This window comes from Salvelinus namaycush, chromosome 3 (assembly GCF_016432855.1).
Source record: "Salvelinus namaycush isolate Seneca chromosome 3, SaNama_1.0, whole genome shotgun sequence".
NCBI lineage: Eukaryota > Metazoa > Chordata > Actinopteri > Salmoniformes > Salmonidae > Salvelinus > Salvelinus namaycush.
The window spans coordinates 3,789,973-3,809,388 of NC_052309.1; the positions used below are offsets into that span (position 1 = coordinate 3,789,973).

At 48.4% G+C, this 19,416-nt stretch overlaps 1 protein-coding gene across 1 annotated transcript in view; it reads left to right on the forward strand.

Moving 5' to 3' along the window:
• The window catches only part of il11ra (interleukin 11 receptor, alpha), a 96,987-nt gene that overhangs the window by 70,604 nt on the left and 6,967 nt on the right, over positions 1 to 19,416 (forward strand). The window contains exon 2 of the mRNA XM_038989431.1: positions 11,297 to 11,396. Coding sequence (XP_038845359.1) covers positions 11,297 to 11,396 — 100 coding nt within the window. The remainder of the gene's footprint in view (positions 1 to 11,296; positions 11,397 to 19,416) is intronic.

The window sequence follows — 19,416 nt, forward strand, 5'->3', positions numbered from 1 at the left end:
GGATGTGACTCAGTGGGAGGACTGAGGAGAGAGGGATGTGACTCAGTGGAAGGACTGAGGAGAGAGGGATGTGACTCAGTGGAAGGACTGACTGGACTGAGGAGAGAGGGACGTGACTCAGTGGAAGGACTGACTGAACTGAGGAGAGAGGGATGTGACTCAGTGGAAGGACTGACTGGACTGAGGAGAGAGGGATGTGACTCAGTGGAAGGACTGAGGAGAGAGGGATGTGACTCAGTGGAAGGACTGAGGAGAGAGGGATGTGACTCAGTGGAAGGACTGACTGAACTGAGGAGAGAGGGATGTGACTCAGTGGAAGGACTGACTGGACTGAGGAGAGAGGGATGTGACTCAGTGGAAGGACTGAGGAGAGAGGGATGTGACTCAGTGGAAGGACTGACTGGACTGAGGAGAGAGGGATGTGACTCAGTGGAAGGACTGAGGAGAGAGGGATGTGACTCTGTGGAAGGACTGAGGAGAGAGGGATGTGACTCTGTGGAAGGACTGAGGAGAGAGGGATGTGACTCAGTGGAAGGACTGACTGGACTGAGGAGAGAGGGATGTGACTCAGTGGAAGGACTGACTGGACTGAGGAGAGAGGGATGTGACTCAGTGGAAGGACTGACTGGACTGAGGAGAGAGGGATGTGACTCAGTGGAAGGACTGAGGAGAGAGGGATGTGACTCAGTGGAAGGACTGACTGAACTGAGGAGAGAGGGATGTGACTCAGTGGAAGGACTGACTGGACTGAGGAGATAGGGATGTGACTCAGTGGAAGGACTGAGGAGAGAGGGATGTGACTCAGTGGAAGGACTGACTGGACTGAGGAGAGAGGGATGTGACTCAGTGGAAGGACTGAGGAGAGAGGGATGTGACTCAGTGGAAGGACTGACTGGACTGAGGAGAGAGGGATGTGACTCAGTGGAAGGACTGAGGAGAGAGGGATGTGACTCAGTGGAAGGACTGAGGAGAGAGGGATGTGACTCAGTGGAAGGACTGACTGGACTGAGGAGAGAGGGATGTGACTCAGTGGAAGGACTGAGGAGAGAGGGATGTGACTCAGTGGAAGGACTGAGGAGAGAGGGATGTGACTCAGTGGAAGGACTGAGGAGAGAGGGATGTGACTCAGTGGAAGAACTGACTGGACTGAGGAGAGAGGGATGTGACTCAGTGGAAGGACTGACTGGACTGAGGAGAGAGGGATGTGACTCAGTGGAAGGACTGACTGGACTGAGGAGAGAGGGATGTGACTCAGTGGAAGGACTGAGGAGAGAGGGATGTGACTCAGTGGAAGGACTGACTGAACTGAGGAGAGAGGGATGTGACTCAGTGGAAGGACTGACTGGACTGAGGAGATAGGGATGTGACTCAGTGGAAGGACTGAGGAGAGAGGGATGTGACTCAGTGGAAGGACTGACTGGACTGAGGAGAGAGGGATGTGACTCAGTGGAAGGACTGAGGAGAGAGGGATGTGACTCAGTGGAAGGACTGACTGGACTGAGGAGAGAGGGATGTGACTCAGTGGAAGGACTGAGGAGAGAGGGATGTGACTCAGTGGAAGGACTGAGGAGAGAGGGATGTGACTCAGTGGAAGGACTGACTGGACTGAGGAGAGAGGGATGTGACTCAGTGGAAGGACTGAGGAGAGAGGGATGTGACTCAGTGGAAGGACTGAGGAGAGAGGGATGTGACTCAGTGGAAGGACTGAGGAGAGAGGGATGTGACTCAGTGGAATGACTGAGGAGAGAGGGATGTGACTCAGTGGAAGGACTGAGGAGAGAGGGATGTGACTCAGTGGAAGGACTGAGGAGAGAGGGATGTGACTCAGTGGAAGGACTGACTGGACTGAGGAGAGAGGGATGTGACTCAGTGGAAGGACTGACTGGACTGAGGAGAGAGGGATGTGACTCAGTGGAAGGACTGAGGAGAGAGGGATGTGACTCAGTGGAAGGACTGAGGAGAGAGGGATGTGACTCAGTGGAAGGACTGAGGAGAGAGGGATGGGACTCAGTGGAAGGACTGACTGGACTGAGGAGAGAGGGATGGGACTCAGTGGAAGGACTGAGGAGAGAGGGATGTGACTCAGTGGAAGGACTGACTGGACTGAGGAGAGAGGGATGTGACTCAGTGGAAGGACTGAGGAGAGAGGGATGTGACTCAGTGGAAGGACTGAGGAGAGAGGGATGTGACTCAGTGGAAGGTGCCATAATAATGGACTCACACACAGAAACTCACAGATGGAAACAGAGACATGGAGGGTCAGTCTTCCTCCTCCTGTCCTTTAGCCTGACAGTTCATTCTGGTGGTTCTGGAAACATTTATTTTATAGCTACCTCTCCCTGATGGCAGAAAGCCAATACCTCAGGAATATCTTTATATGGAATACTAGTTATCCAGTCTCTGTCTTAAGAGTGAGGGCTCTATTCAATCTGGATGGCTGAAGTGATAGAGATTTGCGCGTTATTAATTTAAAGGTAATTTCCAATTGAGCTGACGTACGCAGCGTTTACCGTGAATGCAGTCTCAGCTAACACGGTAACATTACCTTTCAATTTCAGTCACGCTGTAACACTGAACGTCTGCTATACGGATTGAATAGAGCCCTGAGTAGAGACCAGGGCCTGAATTGACGTCTCAAAGTAGGACTACTGATTTAGGATCATTATGACCCAGAAGACATATTTTTATATAGATTATTTTATTTGAACCTTATTTTAACTAGTCAGTTAAGAACAAATTCTTATTTACAATGACGGCCTACCAAAAGGCAAAAGGCCTCTTACTGCGACGGGGGCTAGGATTTAAAAATAAAAAAAATAAATATAGAAAAAACACCCATCACGACAAGAGAGAGACACCACAACACTACATAAAGATAGTTGTCCCCACATGCTTCAAGATGGCTACCATTGTTCCAGTACCCAAGAAGACAAAGATAACTGAACTAAATGACTATCGCCCCGTAGCACTCACTTCTGTCGTCATGAAGTGCTTTGAGAGACTAGTCATGGATCATATCACCTCCACCTTACCTGACACCCTAGACCCACTTCAGTTTGCTTACATTGACTTCAGCTCAGCATTCAACACCATAGTACCCTCCAAACTCATCATTAAGCTTGAGTCCCTGGGTCTTGACCCCGCCCTGTGCAACTGGGTCCTGGACTTCCTGACGGGCCGCCCTCAAAAGGTTGAGGATCAACCCCGCTGATCCTCAACACCGGGGCCCCACATGGGTGCGTGCTCAGCCCCCTCCTGTACTCCCTGTTCACCCACGACTGCGTGGTCATGTACGACTCCAACTCAATCATGAAGTTTGCAGACGACACTACAGTGGTAGGCTTGATTACCAACAACGACGAGACGGCCTACAGGGAGGAGGTGAGGGCCCTCGGAGTGTGGTGTCAGGAAAATAACCCCTTACTCAATGTCAGCAAAACAAAAGAGATGATTGTGGACTTCAGGAAACAGCAAAGGCTGCACCCCCCTTATCCACATCGACGGGACAGCAGTGGAGAAGGTGGAACGTTTTAAGGTCCTCGTGTACATATCACCAACAAACTGAAATGGTCCATCCACACAGACAGTGTGGTGAAGAAGGAGCAACAGCACCTCATCATCCTCAGGAGGCTGAAAAAATGTTGAGGCCTGTCATCAAAAACCCTCACTAACTTTTACAGATGCACAATCGAGAGCATCCTATCGGGCTGTATCACCGCCTGGTACGGCAACTGCTCCGCCCACAACCGTAAGGCTCTCCAGAGGGTAGTGAGGTCTGCACAACACATCACCGGGGGCAAACTACCTGCCCTCCAGGACACCTACACCACCCGATGTCACAGGAAGGCCATAAAGATCATCAAGGACAACAACCACCCGAGCCACTGCCTGTTCACCCCGCTATCATCCAGAAGGCGAGGTCAGTACAGGTGCATCAAAGCAGGGATCGAGAGACTGAAAAACAGCTTCTATCTCAAGGCCATCAGACTGTTAAACAGCCACCACTAACATCGAGTGGCTGCTGCCTACGTACAGACTCAAATCATTGGCCACTATATTAAATGGATCACTAGTCAGTTTAATAATGTCACTTTAGTAATGTTTACATATCTCATAGTACTTATCTCATATGTATATAATGTATCCTACACTATCTATACTATCTATTGCATCTCAGCCGCTCTGTCATTGCTCATCCATATATTTTATATTTATATATTCTCATCCCATTCCTTCACTAGATTGTGTATATTAGGTTTTGTTGTGGAATTTGTTAGATATTACTTGTTAGATATTGCTGCACTGTCGGAACTAGAAGCATAAGCATTTCGCTACACTCGCAATAACATCTGCTCACCATGTGTATGTGACCAATAAAATAGGATTTTATTTTATTTGATAAGAGAGTCTGCTAAATGACTCACTACTATAAGTGGCTGTGGATAAGTGACTCTGCTAAATGACTAACATGTCAATGTACCCTAGAGTACTCGACTGCACACTTCTCTACAGTACACTAGAGTACACTCACTACAGAGGCATATGAAAAGGGTAGAGATAGAGGGAGAGACACAGACAGAGAAATAGAGAGAGGAGTCTGAGAGGGTAGCTATCTGGCTGCAGTACACTACCCATGTCTGAGAGGGTAGCTAGCTGGCTGCAGTACACTACCCATGTCTGAGAGGGTAGCTAGCTGGCTGCAGTACACTACCCATGTCTGAGAGGGTAGCTATCTGGCTGCAGTACACTACCCATGTCTGAGAGGGTAGCTATCTGGCTGCAGTACACTACCCATGTCTGAGAGGGTAGCTAGCTGGCTGCAGTACACTACCCATGTCTGAGAGGGTAGCTAGCTGGCTGCAGTACACTACCCATGTCTGAGAGGGTAGCTAGCTGGCTGCAGTACACTACCCATGTCTGAGAGGGTAGCTAGCTGGCTGCAGTACACTACCCATGTCTGAGGGTAGCTAGCTGGCTGCAGTACACTACCCATGTCTGAGAGGGTAGCTAGCTGGCTGCAGTACACTACCCATGTCTGAGAGGGTAGCTATCTGGCTGCAGTACACTACCCATGTCTGAGAGGGTACCTAGCTGGCTGCAGTACACTACCCATGTCTGAGAGGGTAGCTAGCTGGCTGCAGTACACTACCCATGTCTGAGAGGGTAGCTAGCTGGCTGCAGTACACTACCCATGTCTGAGAGGGTAGCTAGCTGGCTGCAGTACACTACCCATGTCTGAGGGTAGCTAGCTGGCTGCAGTACACTACCCATGTCTGAGAGGGTACCTAGCTGGCTGCAGTACACTACCCATGTCTGAGAGGGTAGCTATCTGGCTGCAGTACACTACCCATGTCTGAGAGGGTAGCTATCTGGCTGCAGTACACTACCCATGTCTGAGAGGGTAGCTAGCTGGCTGCAGTACACTACCCATGTCTGAGAGGGTAGCTATCTGGCTGCAGTACACTACCCATGTCTGAGAGGGTAGCTATCTGGCTGCAGTACACTACCCATGTCTGAGGGTAGCTAGCTGGCTGCAGTACACTACCCATGTCTGAGGGTAGCTAGCTGGCTGCAGTACACTACCCATGTCTGAGAGGGTAGCTATCTGGCTGCAGTACACTACCCATGTCTGAGAGGGTAGCTATCTGGCTGCAGTACACTACCCATGTCTGAGGGTAGCTAGCTGGCTGCAGTACACTACCCATGTCTGAGGGTAGCTAGCTGGCTGCAGTACACAACCCATGTCTGAGGGTAGCTAGCTGGCTGCAGTACACTACCCATGTCTGAGAGGGTAGCTAGCTGGCTGCAGTACACTGCCCATGTCTGAGAGGGTAGCTATCTGGCTGCAGTACACTACCCATGTCTGAGAGGGTAGCTAGCTGGCTGCAGTACACTACCCATGTCTGAGGGTAGCTAGCTGGCTGCAGTACACTACCCATGTCTGAGAGGGTACCTAGCTGGCTGCAGTACACTACCCATGTCTGAGAGGGTAGCTATCTGGCTGCAGTACACTACCCATGTCTGAGAGGGTAGCTATCTGGCTGCAGTACACTACCCATGTCTGAGAGGGTAGCTATCTGGCTGCAGTACACTACCCATGTCTGAGAGGGTAGCTAGCTGGCTGCAGTACACTACCCATGTCTGAGAGGGTAGCTATCTGGCTGCAGTACACTACCCATGTCTGAGAGGGTAGCTATCTGGCTGCAGTACACTACCCATGTCTGAGAGGGTAGCTATCTGGCTGCAGTACACTACCCATGTCTGAGGGTAGCTAGCTGGCTGCAGTACACTACCCATGTCTGAGGGTAGCTAGCTGGCTGCAGTACACTACCCATGTCTGAGAGGGTAGCTATCTGGCTGCAGTACACTACCCATGTCTGAGAGGGTAGCTAGCTGGCTGCAGTACACTACCCATGTCTGAGGGTAGCTAGCTGGCTGCAGTACACTACCCATGTCTGAGGGTAGCTAGCTGGCTGCAGTACACTACCCATGTCTGAGAGGGTAGCTAGCTGGCTGCAGTACACTGCCCATGTCTGAGAGGGTAGCTATCTGGCTGCAGTACACTACCCATGTCTGAGAGGGTAGCTATCTGGCTGCAGTACACTACCCATGTCTGAGAGGGTAGCTAGCTGGCTGCAGTACACTACCCATGTCTGAGAGGGTAGCTATCTGGCTGCAGTACACTACCCATGTCTGAGGGTAGCTAGCTGGCTGCAGTACACTACCCATGTCTGAGAGGGTAGCTATCTGGCTGCAGTACACTACCCATGTCTGAGGGTAGCTAGCTGGCTGCAGTACACTACCCATGTCTGAGAGGGTAGCTATCTGGCTGCAGTACACTGCCCATGTCTGAGAGGGTAGCTATCTGGCTGCAGTATACTACCCATGTCTGAGAGGGTAGCTATCTGGCTGCAGTACACTACCCATGTCTGAGAGGGTAGCTAGCTAGCTGCAGTACACTACCCATGTCTGAGAGGGTAGCTATCTGGCTGCAGTACACTACCCATGTCTGAGAGGGTAGCTATCTGGCTGCAGTACACTACCCATGTCTGAGAGGGTAGCTATCTGGCTGCAGTACACTACCCATGTCTGAGAGGGTAGCTAGCTAGCTGCAGTACACTACCCATGTCTGAGAGGGTAGCTATCTGGCTGCAGTACACTACCCATGTCTGAGGGTAGCTATCTGGCTGCAGTACACTACCCATGTCTGAGAGGGTAGCTATCTGGCTGCAGTACACTGCCTGGGAGCTGAATATAACCCGTGTGAGATTAGAACATTGTGATAAGCCAGTAGAAATCTTGTATGTTCAGATGAGCCAGTAGAAATCCTGTATGTTCAGATGAGCCAGTAGAAATCCTGTATGTTCATCTGTCTGAAGAAGACTGATGGGTATTGGTATCTGATGACAACACCAGATCATTCTTTATAAATGTTTTCCTAGCCTGAGTGCCAATCTGTTTGAGCTATCATGCCAACTCATTGTCAATCATTGTCATGCCAAACATAGATGGACAAGGAGCACAAACACATCTTGTCCAAAGTAGTGCACTATATATAGGGAATAGGGTTCTATAGGGCTCTTGTCCAAAGTAGTGCACTATATAGGGAATAGGGTGCTATTTGGGATGCAGTCTGAGCTATGTCTCTCTGTGTATCAGTGTTTTCTCCTTTCAACCTGCAGACCAGAGCATCCCGTCAACCATGAACCTGCTCTGCACAGGCAGGCAGGGAGAAGTAACCATCTGGGTTTTATTCTCATCGTTGGCTCTCCATCAAGTCCTCTGAAGAACCATCTGTCATGTTTTCCATGGCTTGATTTTGACTGAATAGTTCTGAACCGTTTGTCAGTCAGTTTTTATTGTTTAGGTGCAGTTTCCCGGACTGTTTCCCGGACACAGATTAAGACGTGGCTAAAAAGCATGATGGTGATGATTATGGTGATGATTATGATGATAGTGATGATTATGATGTGATGATTATGATGTGATGATTATGATGTGATGATGAGTGTCCTGTAGATTTGCTCATGGTTTCCATTGTCTCCAGTACCAGGGTCTGGGTCAGGACTGATAATGGTTCCTGTCTGTCTCTAGTACCAGGGTCAGGGCTGATAATGGTTCCTGTCTGTCTCTAGTACCAGGGTCAGGGCTGATAATGGTTCCTGTCTGTCTCTAGTACCAGGGTCAGGGCTGATAATGGTTCCTGTCTGTCTCTAGTACTAGGGTCAGGGCTGATAATGGTTCCTGTCTGTCTCCAGTACCAGGGTCTGGGCTGATAATAATTCCTGTCTGTCTCTAGTACCAGGGTCTGGGTCAGGGCTGATAATAGTTCCTGACTGTCTCCAGTACCAGGGTCAGGGCTGATAATGGTTCCTGACTGTCTCCAGTACCAGGGTCAGGGCTGATAATGGTTCCTGTCTGTCTCTAGTACCAGGGTCATGGCTGATAATGGTTCCTGACTGTCTCTAGTACCAGGGTCAGGGCTGATAATGGTTCCTGTCTGTCTCTAGTACCAGGGTCAGGGCTGATAATGGTTCCTGTCTGTCTCCAGTACTAGGGTCAGGGCTGATAATGGTTCCTGTCTGTCTCCAGTACTAGGGTCAGGGCTGATAATGGTTCCTGTCTGTCTCTAGTACCAGGGTCTGGGTCAGGGCTGATAATAGTTCCTGACTGTCTCCAGTACCAGGGTCAGGGCTGATAATGGTTTCTGACTGTCTCTAGTACCAGGGTCAGGGCTGATAATGGTTCCTGTCTGTCTCTAGTACCAGGGTCAGGGCTGATAATGGTTCCTGTCTGTCTCCAGTACCAGGGTCAGGGCTGATAATGGTTCCTGTCTGTCTCTAGTACCAGGGTCAGGGCTGATAATGGTTCCTGTCTGTCTCTAGTACCAGGGTCAGGGCTGATAATGGTTCCTGTCTGTCTCCAGTACCAGGGTCAGGGCTGATAATGGTTCCTGTCTGTCTCTAGTACCAGGGTCATGGCTGAAAATGGTTCCTGTCTGTCTCTAGTACCAGGGTCAGGGCTGATAATGGTTCCTGTCTGTCTCTAGTACCAGGGTCTGGGTCAGGGCTGATAATGGTTCCTGTCTGTCTCTAGTACCAGGGTCAGGGATGATAATGGTTCCTGTCTGTCTCTAGTACCAGGGTCAGGGCTGATAATGGTTCCTGACTGTCTCTAGTACCAGGGTCTGGGTCAGGACTGATAATGGTTCCTGACTGTCTCTAGTACCAGGGTATGGGCTGATAATGGTTCCTGACTGTCTCTAGTACCAGGGTCTGGGCTGATAATGGTTCCTGTCCGTCTCCAGTACCAGGGTCACGGCTGATAATGGTTCCTGTCTGTCTCTAGTACCAGGGTCATGGCTGATAATGGTTCCTGACTGTCTCCAGAACCAGGGTCTGGGTCAGGGCTGATAATGGTGTCCACTGTCTCCAGTACCAGGGGTCTGGGTCAGGGCTGATAATGGTTCCTGTCTGTCTCTAGTACCAGGGTCATGGCTGATAATGGTTCCTGACTGTCTCTAGTACCAGGGTCTGGGTCAGGGCTGATAATGGTTATTGACTGTCTCCAGTACCAGGGTATGGGCTGATAATGGTGTCCACTGTCTCCAGTACCAGGGGTCTGGGTCAGGGCTGATAATGGTTCCTGTCTGTCTCCAGTACCAGGGTCATGGCTGAAAATGGTTCCTGTCTGTCTCTAGTACCAGGGTCAGGGCTGATAATGGTTCCTGACTGTCTCTAGTACCAGGGTCTGGGTCAGGGCTGATAATGGTTATTGACTGTCTCTAGTACCAGGGTCAGGGCTGATAATGGTTCATGTCTGTCTCTAGTACCAGGGTCAGGGCTGATAATGGTTCCTGGCTGTCTCTAGTACCAGGGTCTGGGTCAGGGCTGATAATGGTTCCTGACTGTCTCTAGTACCAGGGTCAGGGCTGATAATGGTTCCTGACTGTCTCTAGTACCAGGGTCAGGGCTGATAATGGTTCCTGACTGTCTCTAGTACCAGGGTCTGGGTCAGGGCTGATAATGGTTCCTGTCTGTATCTAGTTACAGGGTCTGGGTCAGGGCTGATAATGGTTCCTGACTGTCTCTAGTACCAGGGTCTGGGTCAGGGCTGATAATGGTTCCTGACTGTCTCTAGTACCAGGGTCTGGGTCAGGGCTGATAATGGTTCCTGTCTGTATCTAGTTACAGGGTCTGGGTCAGGGCTGATAATGGTTCCTGACTGTCTCTAGTACCAGGGTCTGGGTCAGGGCTGATAATGGTTCCTGTCTGTCTCTAGTTACAGGGTCTGGGTCAGGGCTGATAATGGTTCCCGACTGTCTCTACTACCAGGGTCTGGGTCAGGGCTAATAATAGTTCCCGACTGTCTCTAATATCACATTTACATCACACATTCAGACCCTTTACTCAGTACTTTGTTGAAGCACCTTTGGCAGTGATTACAGCCTCGAGTCTTCTTGGGTATGACGCTACAAGATTGACACACCTGTATTTGGGGAGTTTCTCCCATTGTTCTCTGCAGATCCTCTCAAGCTCTGTCAGGTTGGATTGGGAGCGTTGCTGCACAGCTATTTTCAGGTCTATCCAGAGAGGTTCCATCTGGGTGGTACACCTCCTCCTATAGCTGGACTGTATTGCCTCTTCAGAAAGTTGAAGTAAAATACAAATCACTGATGCATTTCGTTAATGTCGTATGAAAATATTTGCCATAATAATTCATTTTCTAATAAGTTCCATACATTTAGTTGATTTCCTGCTACATTTTTAAATATTGTTGAATTTGGTTTGAATGTCTACTGTCTGGATTCTGTGATTCTGTTCTCTCCAGATTTTAAATGGTATTGTAGTTATTCTGATGGTTTTCCCACATCATTACTGCTGCTGTAGAGCTTTCCAGAACACCTTCAGGCTATGTGGTGTGGTGTCGAACTATAGTGGGGCGGCAGCGTAGCCTAGTGGTTAGAGCATTGGACTAGTAACCGCAAGGTTGCAAGATCGAATCCCCGAGCAGACAAGGTAAAAATCTGTCAGTGTTGTATGGCATAGGATGATGTTCCTGACTGTAGTGTTCACTTCTGGATAACGTCCTGACCCCTGACCCACTGCTGTACGATGATGTCCTGACCTCTGACCCAGTGTTGTCTGCTGTATGATGATGCCCTGACCCGGTGTTGTCTGCTGTACGATGATGTCCTGACCCGGTGTTGTCTGCTGTACGATAATGTCCTAACCCCTGACCCGGTATTGTCTGCTGTACGATGATGTACCCCTTAACTCTCACTCTCTTTCTCCAGATGACCTGTCTTGTGCCATGTCCCAGTGGTCTGCTAGTCATTGTCCACCTCCTCGCACTATCCTCCGTCAACACCCAGTCAGAGATATGGACCAATGAAGGTAAGAGACACTAACCCCGTACAGCTCCCCTGTAAGATATGGACCAATGAAGGTAAGAGACACTAATTAGCCCCTTACAGCTCCCCTGTAAGATATGGACCAATGAAGGTAAGAGACACTAACCCCTGTAAGATATGGACCAATGAAGGTAAGAGATACTAAACCCTTACAGCTCCCCTGTAAGATATGGACCAATGAAGGTAAGAGATACTAACCCCGTACAGCTCCCCTGTAAGATATGGACCAATGAAGGTAAGAGATACTAACCCCGTACAGCTCCCCTGTAAGATATGGACCAATGAAGGTAAGAGACACTAACCCCGTACAGCTCCCCTGTAAGATATGGACCAATGAAGGTAAGAGACACTAACCCCGTACAGCTCCCCTGTAAGATATGGACCAATGAAGGTAAGAGTCCCAAACCCCTTACAGCTCCCCTGTAAGATATGGACCAATGAAGGTAAGAGACACTAACCCCTGTAAGATATGGACCAATGAAGGTAAGAGACACTAACCCCGTACAGCTCCCCTGTAAGATATGGACCAATGAAGGTAAGAGTCCCAAACCCCTTACAGCTCCCCTGTAAGATATGGACCAATGAAGGTAAGATACACTAATTAGCCCCGTACAGCTCCCCTGTAAGATATGGACCAATGATGTAAAGACAGACTCATCCCTAAATCAGCCATACTGTATAACAGAGCTGTACCACCTGGTACTCTACCCTGAACACTGTTACTAACCAGCTACCACCTGGTACTCTACCCTGTACACTGTTACTAACCAGCTACCACCTGGTACTCTACCCTGAACACTGTTACTAACCAGCTACCACCTGGTACTCTACCCTGTACCTTAGAGACTGTTACTACCGGCTACCCCCCGGTACTCTACCCTGCACCTTAGAGACTGTTACTACCGGCTACCCCCCGGTACTCTACCCTGCACCTTAGAGACTGTTACTACCGGCTACCCCCCGGTACTCTACCCTGCACCTTAGAGACTGTTACTACCGGCTACCCCCCGGTACTCTACCCTGCACCTTAGAGACTGTTACTACCGGCTACCCCCGGTACTCTACCCTGCACCTTAGAGACTGTTACTACCGGCTACCCCCCGGTACTCTACCCTGCACCTTAGAGACTGCTGCCCTATGCCCATAGTCATTGGTCATTTTAATACTGTGTACAGCCTTCAGAAAGTATTCACACCCCTTGACGTTTTTTACAAATTGTTGTGTTACAGATTGGGATTCAAATTGAGATTTTGAGTAAAAGTCAGAAAATATCTGGTTTCAACTGTACTTAAATGCAGTGGTGGAAAAAGTACTCAATATAATTCTAGTAAAAGGCAAATTCCTTACCAAGCAAACCAGACGACACTATTTTCTGTTTTTTCATTTGATTTACGGACTGTTACAGGTTTTGGTTTCTCCGTTTATATTTAGAGATGGCACGCTGAACGTAGGGCGCACTGATTGGCGTCACCTCCTTACTAATGGGTTACACCTGTGCTGGCATGTCCATCTGGTTAGTCGGAAGGGGTTTCACCTGTGCTGGCATGTCCATCTGGTTAGTCGGAAGGGGTTTCACCTGTGCTGGCATGTCCATCTGGTTAGTCGGAAGGGGTTTCACCTGTGCTGGCATGTCCATCTGGTTAGTCGGAAGGGGTTTCACCTGTGCTGGCATGTCCATCTGGTTAGTCGGAAGGGGTTTCACCTGTGCTGGCATGTCCATCTGGTTAGTCGGAAGGGGTTACACCTGTGCTGGCATGTCCATCTGGTTAGTCGGAAGGGGTTACACCTGTGCTGGCATGTCCATCTGGTTAGTCGGAAGGGGTTACACCTGTGCTGGCATGTCCATCTGGTTAGTCGGAAGGGGTTACACCTGTGCTGGCATGTCCATCTGGTTAGTCGGAAGGGGTTACACCTGTGCTGGCATGTCCATCTGGTTAGTCGGAAGGGGTTACACCTGTGCTGGCATGTCCATCTGGTTAGTCGGAAGGGGTTACACCTGTGCTGGCATGTCCATCTGGTTAGTCGGAAGGGGTTACACCTGTGCTGGCATGTCCATCTGGTTAGTCGGAAGGGGTTTCACCTGTGCTGGCATGTCCATCTTGTTAGTCGGAAGGGGTTTCACCTGTGCTGGCCCAGGTGATATATAAGAGTGGCTTGCCCAGGTGATATATAAGAGTGGCTTGCCCAGGTGATATATAAGAGTGGCTTGCCCAGGTGATATATAAGAGTGGCTTGCCCAGGTGATATATAAGAGTGGCTTGCCCAGGTGATATTTAGGAGTGGCTGGCCCAGGTGATATATAAGAGTGGCTTGCCCAGGTGATATTTAGGAGTGGCTGGCCCAGGTGATATATAAGAGTGGCTGGCCCAGGTGATATTTAGGAGTGGCTGGCCCAGGTGATATATAAGAGTGGCTGGCCCAGGTGATATATAAGAGTGGCTGGCCCAGGTGATATTTAGGAGTGGCTGGCCCAGGTGATATTTAGGAGTGGCTGGCCCAGGTGATATATAAGAGTGGCTTGCCCAGGTGATATTTAGGAGTGGCTGGCCCAGGTGATATATAAGAGTGGCTGGCCCAGGTGATATTTAGGAGTGGCTGGCCCAGGTGATATTTAGGAGTGGCTGGCCCAGGTGATATTTAGGAGTGGCTGGCCCAGGTGATATTTAGGAGTGGCTGGCCCAGGTGATATATAAGAGTGGCTTGCCCAGGTGATATTTAGGAGTGGCTGGCCCAGGTGATATATAAGAGTGGCTTGCCCAGGTGATATTTAGGAGTGGCTGGCCCAGGTGATATATAAGAGTGGCTGGCCCAGGTGATATTTAGGAGTGGCTGGCCCAGGTGATATATAAGAGTGGCTGGCCCAGGTGATATATAAGAGTGGCTGGCCCAGGTGATATTTAGGAGTGGCTGGCCCAGGTGATATTTAGGAGTGGCTGGCCCAGGGGATATATAAGAGTGGCTTGCCCAGGTGATATTTAGGAGTGGCTTGCCCAGGTGATATTTAGGAGTGGCTGGCCCAGGTGATATTTAGGAGTGGCTGGCCCAGGTGATATTTAGGAGTGGCTGACCCAGGTGATAATTAAGAGTGGCTGACCCAGGTGATATTTAAGAGTGGCTGGCCCAGGTGATATTTAAGAGTGGCTGACCCAGGTGATATTTAAGAGTGGCTGGCCCAGTGCTCCAGATAAGCTTGAGAGATGTTGAGGAGAGATGTTGAGGAGAGATGTTGGGGAGAGATGTTGAGGAGAGATGTTGAGGAGAGATGTTGAGGAGAGATGTTGGGGAGAGATGTTGGGGGAGAGATGTTGGGGAGAGATGTTGGGGGAGAGATGTTGGGGGAGAGATGTTGGGGAGAGATGTTGAGGAGAGATGTTGGGGAGAGATGTTGGGGGAGAGATGTTGGGGAGAGATGTTGGGGAGAGATGTTGAGGAGAGATGTTGGGGGAGAGATGTTGGGGAGAGATGTTGGGGAGAGATGTTGAGGAGAGATGTTGGGGGAGAGATGTTGGGGGAGAGATGTTGGGGAGAGATGTTGAGGAGAGATGTTGGGGGAGAGATGTTGGGGGAGAGATGTTGGGGAGAGATGTTGGGGAGAGATGTTGAGGAGAGATGTTGGGGGAGAGATGTTGGGGAGAGATGTTGGGGGAGAGATGTTGAGGAGAGATGTTGTTATTTAAGAGTGGCTGGCCCAGGTGCTATTTAAGAGTGGCTGGCCCAGGTGTTATTTAAGAGTGTCTGGCCCAGGTGATATTTAAGAGTGGCTGACCCAGGTGTTATTTAAGAGTGGCTGGCCCAGGTGTTATTTAAGAGTGGCTGACCCAGGTGATATTTAAGAGTGGCTGACCCAGGTGATATTTAAGACTGGCTGACCCAGGTGATATTTAAGACTGGCTGACCCAGGTGTTATTTAAGAGTGGCTGGCCCAGGTGTTATTTAAGAGTGGCTGGCCCAGGTGTTATTTAAGAGTGGCTGGCCCAGGTGTTATTTAAGAGTGGCTGGCCCAGGTGTTATTTAAGAGTGGCTGGCCCAGGTGTTATTTAAGACTGGCTGGCCCAGTGCTCCAGATAAGCTTGAGAGATGTTGAGGAGAGATGTTGAGGAGAGATGTTGGGGAGAGATGTTGGGGAGAGATGTTGAGGAGAGATGTTGGGGAGAGATGTTGAGGAGAGATGTTGAGGAGAGATGTTGGGGAGAGATGTTGGGGGAGAGATGTTGGGGGAGAGATGTTGGGGGAGAGATGTTGGGGAGAGATGTTGAGGAGAGATGTTGGGGGAGAGATGTTGGGGGAGAGATGTTGGGGAGAGATGTTGGGGAGAGATGTTGAGGAGAGATGTTGGGGGAGAGATGTTGGGGGAGAGATGTTGGGGGAGAGATGTTGGGGGAGAGATGTTGGGGAGAGATGTTGGGGGAGAGATGTTGAGGAGAGATGTTGTTATTTAAGAGTGGCTGGCCCAGGTGCTATTTAAGAGTGGCTGGCCCAGGTGCTATTTAAGAGTGGCTGGCCCAGGTGCTATTTAAGAGTGGCTGGCCCAGGTGCTATTTAAGAGTGGCTGGCCCAGGTGTTATTTAAGAGTGGCTGGCCCAGGTGTTATTTAAGAGTGGCTGGCCCAGGTGATATTTAAGAGTGGCTGACCCAGGTGATATTTAAGAGTGGCTGACCCAGGTGATATTTAAGAGTGGCTGACCCAGGTGATATTTAAGAGTGGCTGGCCCAGGTGTTATTTAAGAGTGGCTGACCCAGGTGTTATTTAAGAGTGGCTGACCCAGGTGCTATTTAAGAGTGGCTGGCCCAGGTGATATTTAAGAGTGGCTGACCCAGGTGTTATTTAAGAGTGGCTGACCCAGGTGTTATTTAAGAGTGGCTGACCCCGGTGTTATTTAAGAGTGGCTGACCCAGGTGTTATTTAAGAGTGGCTGACCCAGGTGTTATTTAAGAGTGGCTGGCCCAGGTGATATTTAAGAGTGGCTGGCCCAGGTGTTATTTAAGACTGGCTGACCCAGGTTATATTTAAGAGTGGCTGGCCCCGGTGATATTTAAGACTGGCTGGCCCAGGTGATATTTAAGACTGGCTGGCCCAGGTGATATTTAAGACTGGCTGGCCCAGTGCTCCAGATAAGCTTGAGAGATGTTGGGGAGAGATGTTGAGGAGAGATGTTGGGGAGAGATGTTGGGGAGAGATGTTGGGGGAGAGATGTTGGGGGAGAGATGTTGGGGGAGAGATGTTGGGGAGAGATGTTGGGGAGAGATGTTGAGGAGAGATGTTGAGGGAGAGATGTTGGGGGAGAGGTGTTGGGGGAGAGATGTTGGGGAGAGATGTTGGGGAGAGCTACACTTCACATCAGCTCAACCTTCTAAGTTTGAAAGAAGCCTGATTATTGGTGTTTGTTTTTACTCTCTATCCTAAGTTGTTGTGGGCTTTTATTTTATTTTGTCTTTCTGGGAGGCAAACCTAGTGGGTTATCCATGGTGGGTGTCTGTTAGAACCACTTACTAGTGGCTTTGACAACGTTCATTGGGCTACCCATATGGCTGCCTCTCAGAAGCCCTTTCTGTTTTGTTTGGTTGTAAATTATTGTCTTTGTTAGTTCCCTTTGTTGTGAGCGACATTTTGAGTTTGTCTTGTGGGAACGTAACAGGACAGCCAGGGGCATACTCCAACACTTGTGTTTAGTGAGTCCTCCAGATCAGAGGCAGTAGGGATGACCAGGGGTGTTCTCTGTTTAGTGAGTCCTCCAGACCAGAGGCAGTAGGGATGTTTAGTGAGTCCTCCAGACCAGAGGCAGTAAGGATGTTTAGTGAGTCCTCCAGACCAGAGGCAGTAGGGATGACCAGGGATGTTCTCTGTTTAGTGAGTCCTCCAGACCAGAGGCAGTAAGGATGTTTAGTGAGTCCTCCAGACCAGAGGCAGTAAGGATGTTTAGTGAGTCCTCCAGACCAGAGGCAGTAGGGTTCACAACGTGTTATGTTGACAGGTGTATGAATTGGACCATTTGCTGTTCTGTTAAGAATTCAAAATGTATGGATTAAAAAGTACATTATTTTCTTTAGGAAAGTAGTGGAGTAAAAGTAAAATTAAGCAGAAACATAAATAGTAAAGAAAAGTACATATTTCCCCCAAAAAATATTATTGTGATTTTGCCAGCAGTAAGTGGAATTCAATTTCCAAAAATACAAGGCCTGTAGCTTTCAAATTATATGTCACTTTCTGCTGCCACCCCCCAAACTCACCAGTCCCCATTTAGGGCCCAAAACAGCCAATCAGAGTTCACCTGGTTAAATCCCTTTGGCCATGAGGAAGTGTATCAATACACCCAGTCACTAATCAGTAGGAAGGAAACCGCTCAGGGATTTCACCCCGAGGCCAATGGTGACTTTAAAACAGTTACAGAGTTTAATGGCTGTGACAGGAGAAAACTGAGGATGGATCAACAACATTGTAGTTACTCCACAATACTAAAATAAATGACAGAGTGAAAATAAGGATGCCTGTACAGGACAAAAATAATCCAGAAACATCCATCCTGTTTGAAGGCACTAAAGTAAAACTTTATGTCCTGAGTACAAAGTGTTATGTTTGGGCCAAATCCAACACAACAAACACGTATTCATATTCAACCACTGGCAAAACCCTCGAGGAAAACCTGATTCAGTCCGCTTTCCAACAGATACTGGGAGACAAATTCACCTTTCAGCAGGACAATAACCCAATATACACTGGAGTTGGTTACCAAGACGACATAGAATGTTCCCGAGTGGCCTTGTTACAGTTTTGACTGAAATCAGTTTCAGAATCTATGGCAAGATTTTAAAATGTTTTTCTTGCAATGGTACAACCAACTTGACAGAGCTTGAATCATTTTAATAAGAATAATGTGTAAATATTGTACAATCCAGATGTGAAAAGTTCTTAGAGACTTTTACCCAGAAAGACTCACAGCTGTAAACGCTGCCAAATATGATTCTAACATGTATTGACTTAGAGGTGTGAATTCTTATGTAAATGAGATATTTCAGTATTTCATTTTGAATACATTTGCAAACATTTCTAAAAACATGTTTTCACTTTGTCATTATGGGGTAGTGAGTATAGACGGGTGAGAAACAATATGGATTTATTCCATTTTGAATCGAAGCTGTAACACACCAGAATGAATACTGTCTGAAGGCACCTACACGGCTACAAAGAGGACTTCACAAATCCTGACTGTGCTGAAGACTTATGACTGTAAGTGTTTATACACGGCTGCTGTGTAACAGCAGACACAACAGGAAGCTCTGACATGTCTTTGTGTAGAGATGACCCACTTTAGGTCATAGAACCGGCAGTCCTCAGCATTGTATTTCTCTAAGTCCTGACTGTACAGGACTGATGATTGTAAGAACTGTTTAGACACAGAGATTGATTGTAGAACTGTTTAGACACAGAGATTGATTGTAGAACTGTTTAGACACAGAGATTGATTGTAGAACTGTTTAGACACAGAGATTGATTGTAGAACTGTTTAGACACAGAGATTGATTGTAGAACTGTTTAGACACAGAGATTGATTGTAGAACTGTTTAGACACAGATATTGATTGTAGAACTGTTTAAACACAGAGATTGATTGTAGAACTGTTTAGACACAGAGATTGATTGTAGAACTGTTTAGACACAGAGATTGATTGTAGAACTGTTTAGACACAGAGATTGATTGTAACTTAACACAGAGATCGATTGTAGAACTGTTTAGACACAGAGATTGATTGTAGAACTGTTTAAACACAGAGATCGATTGTAGAACTGTTTAGACACAGAGATTGATTGTAGAACTGTTTAAACACAGAGATTGATTGTAGAACTGTTTAGACACAGAGATTGATTGTAGAACTGTTTAGACACAGAGATTGATTGTAAGAACTGTTTAGACACAAAGATTGATTGTAGAACTGTTTAAACACAGAGATTGATTGTAGAACTGTTTTAGAAGGGGTTGTACAGCTTGTGTTTGAATCAGTTTAAAT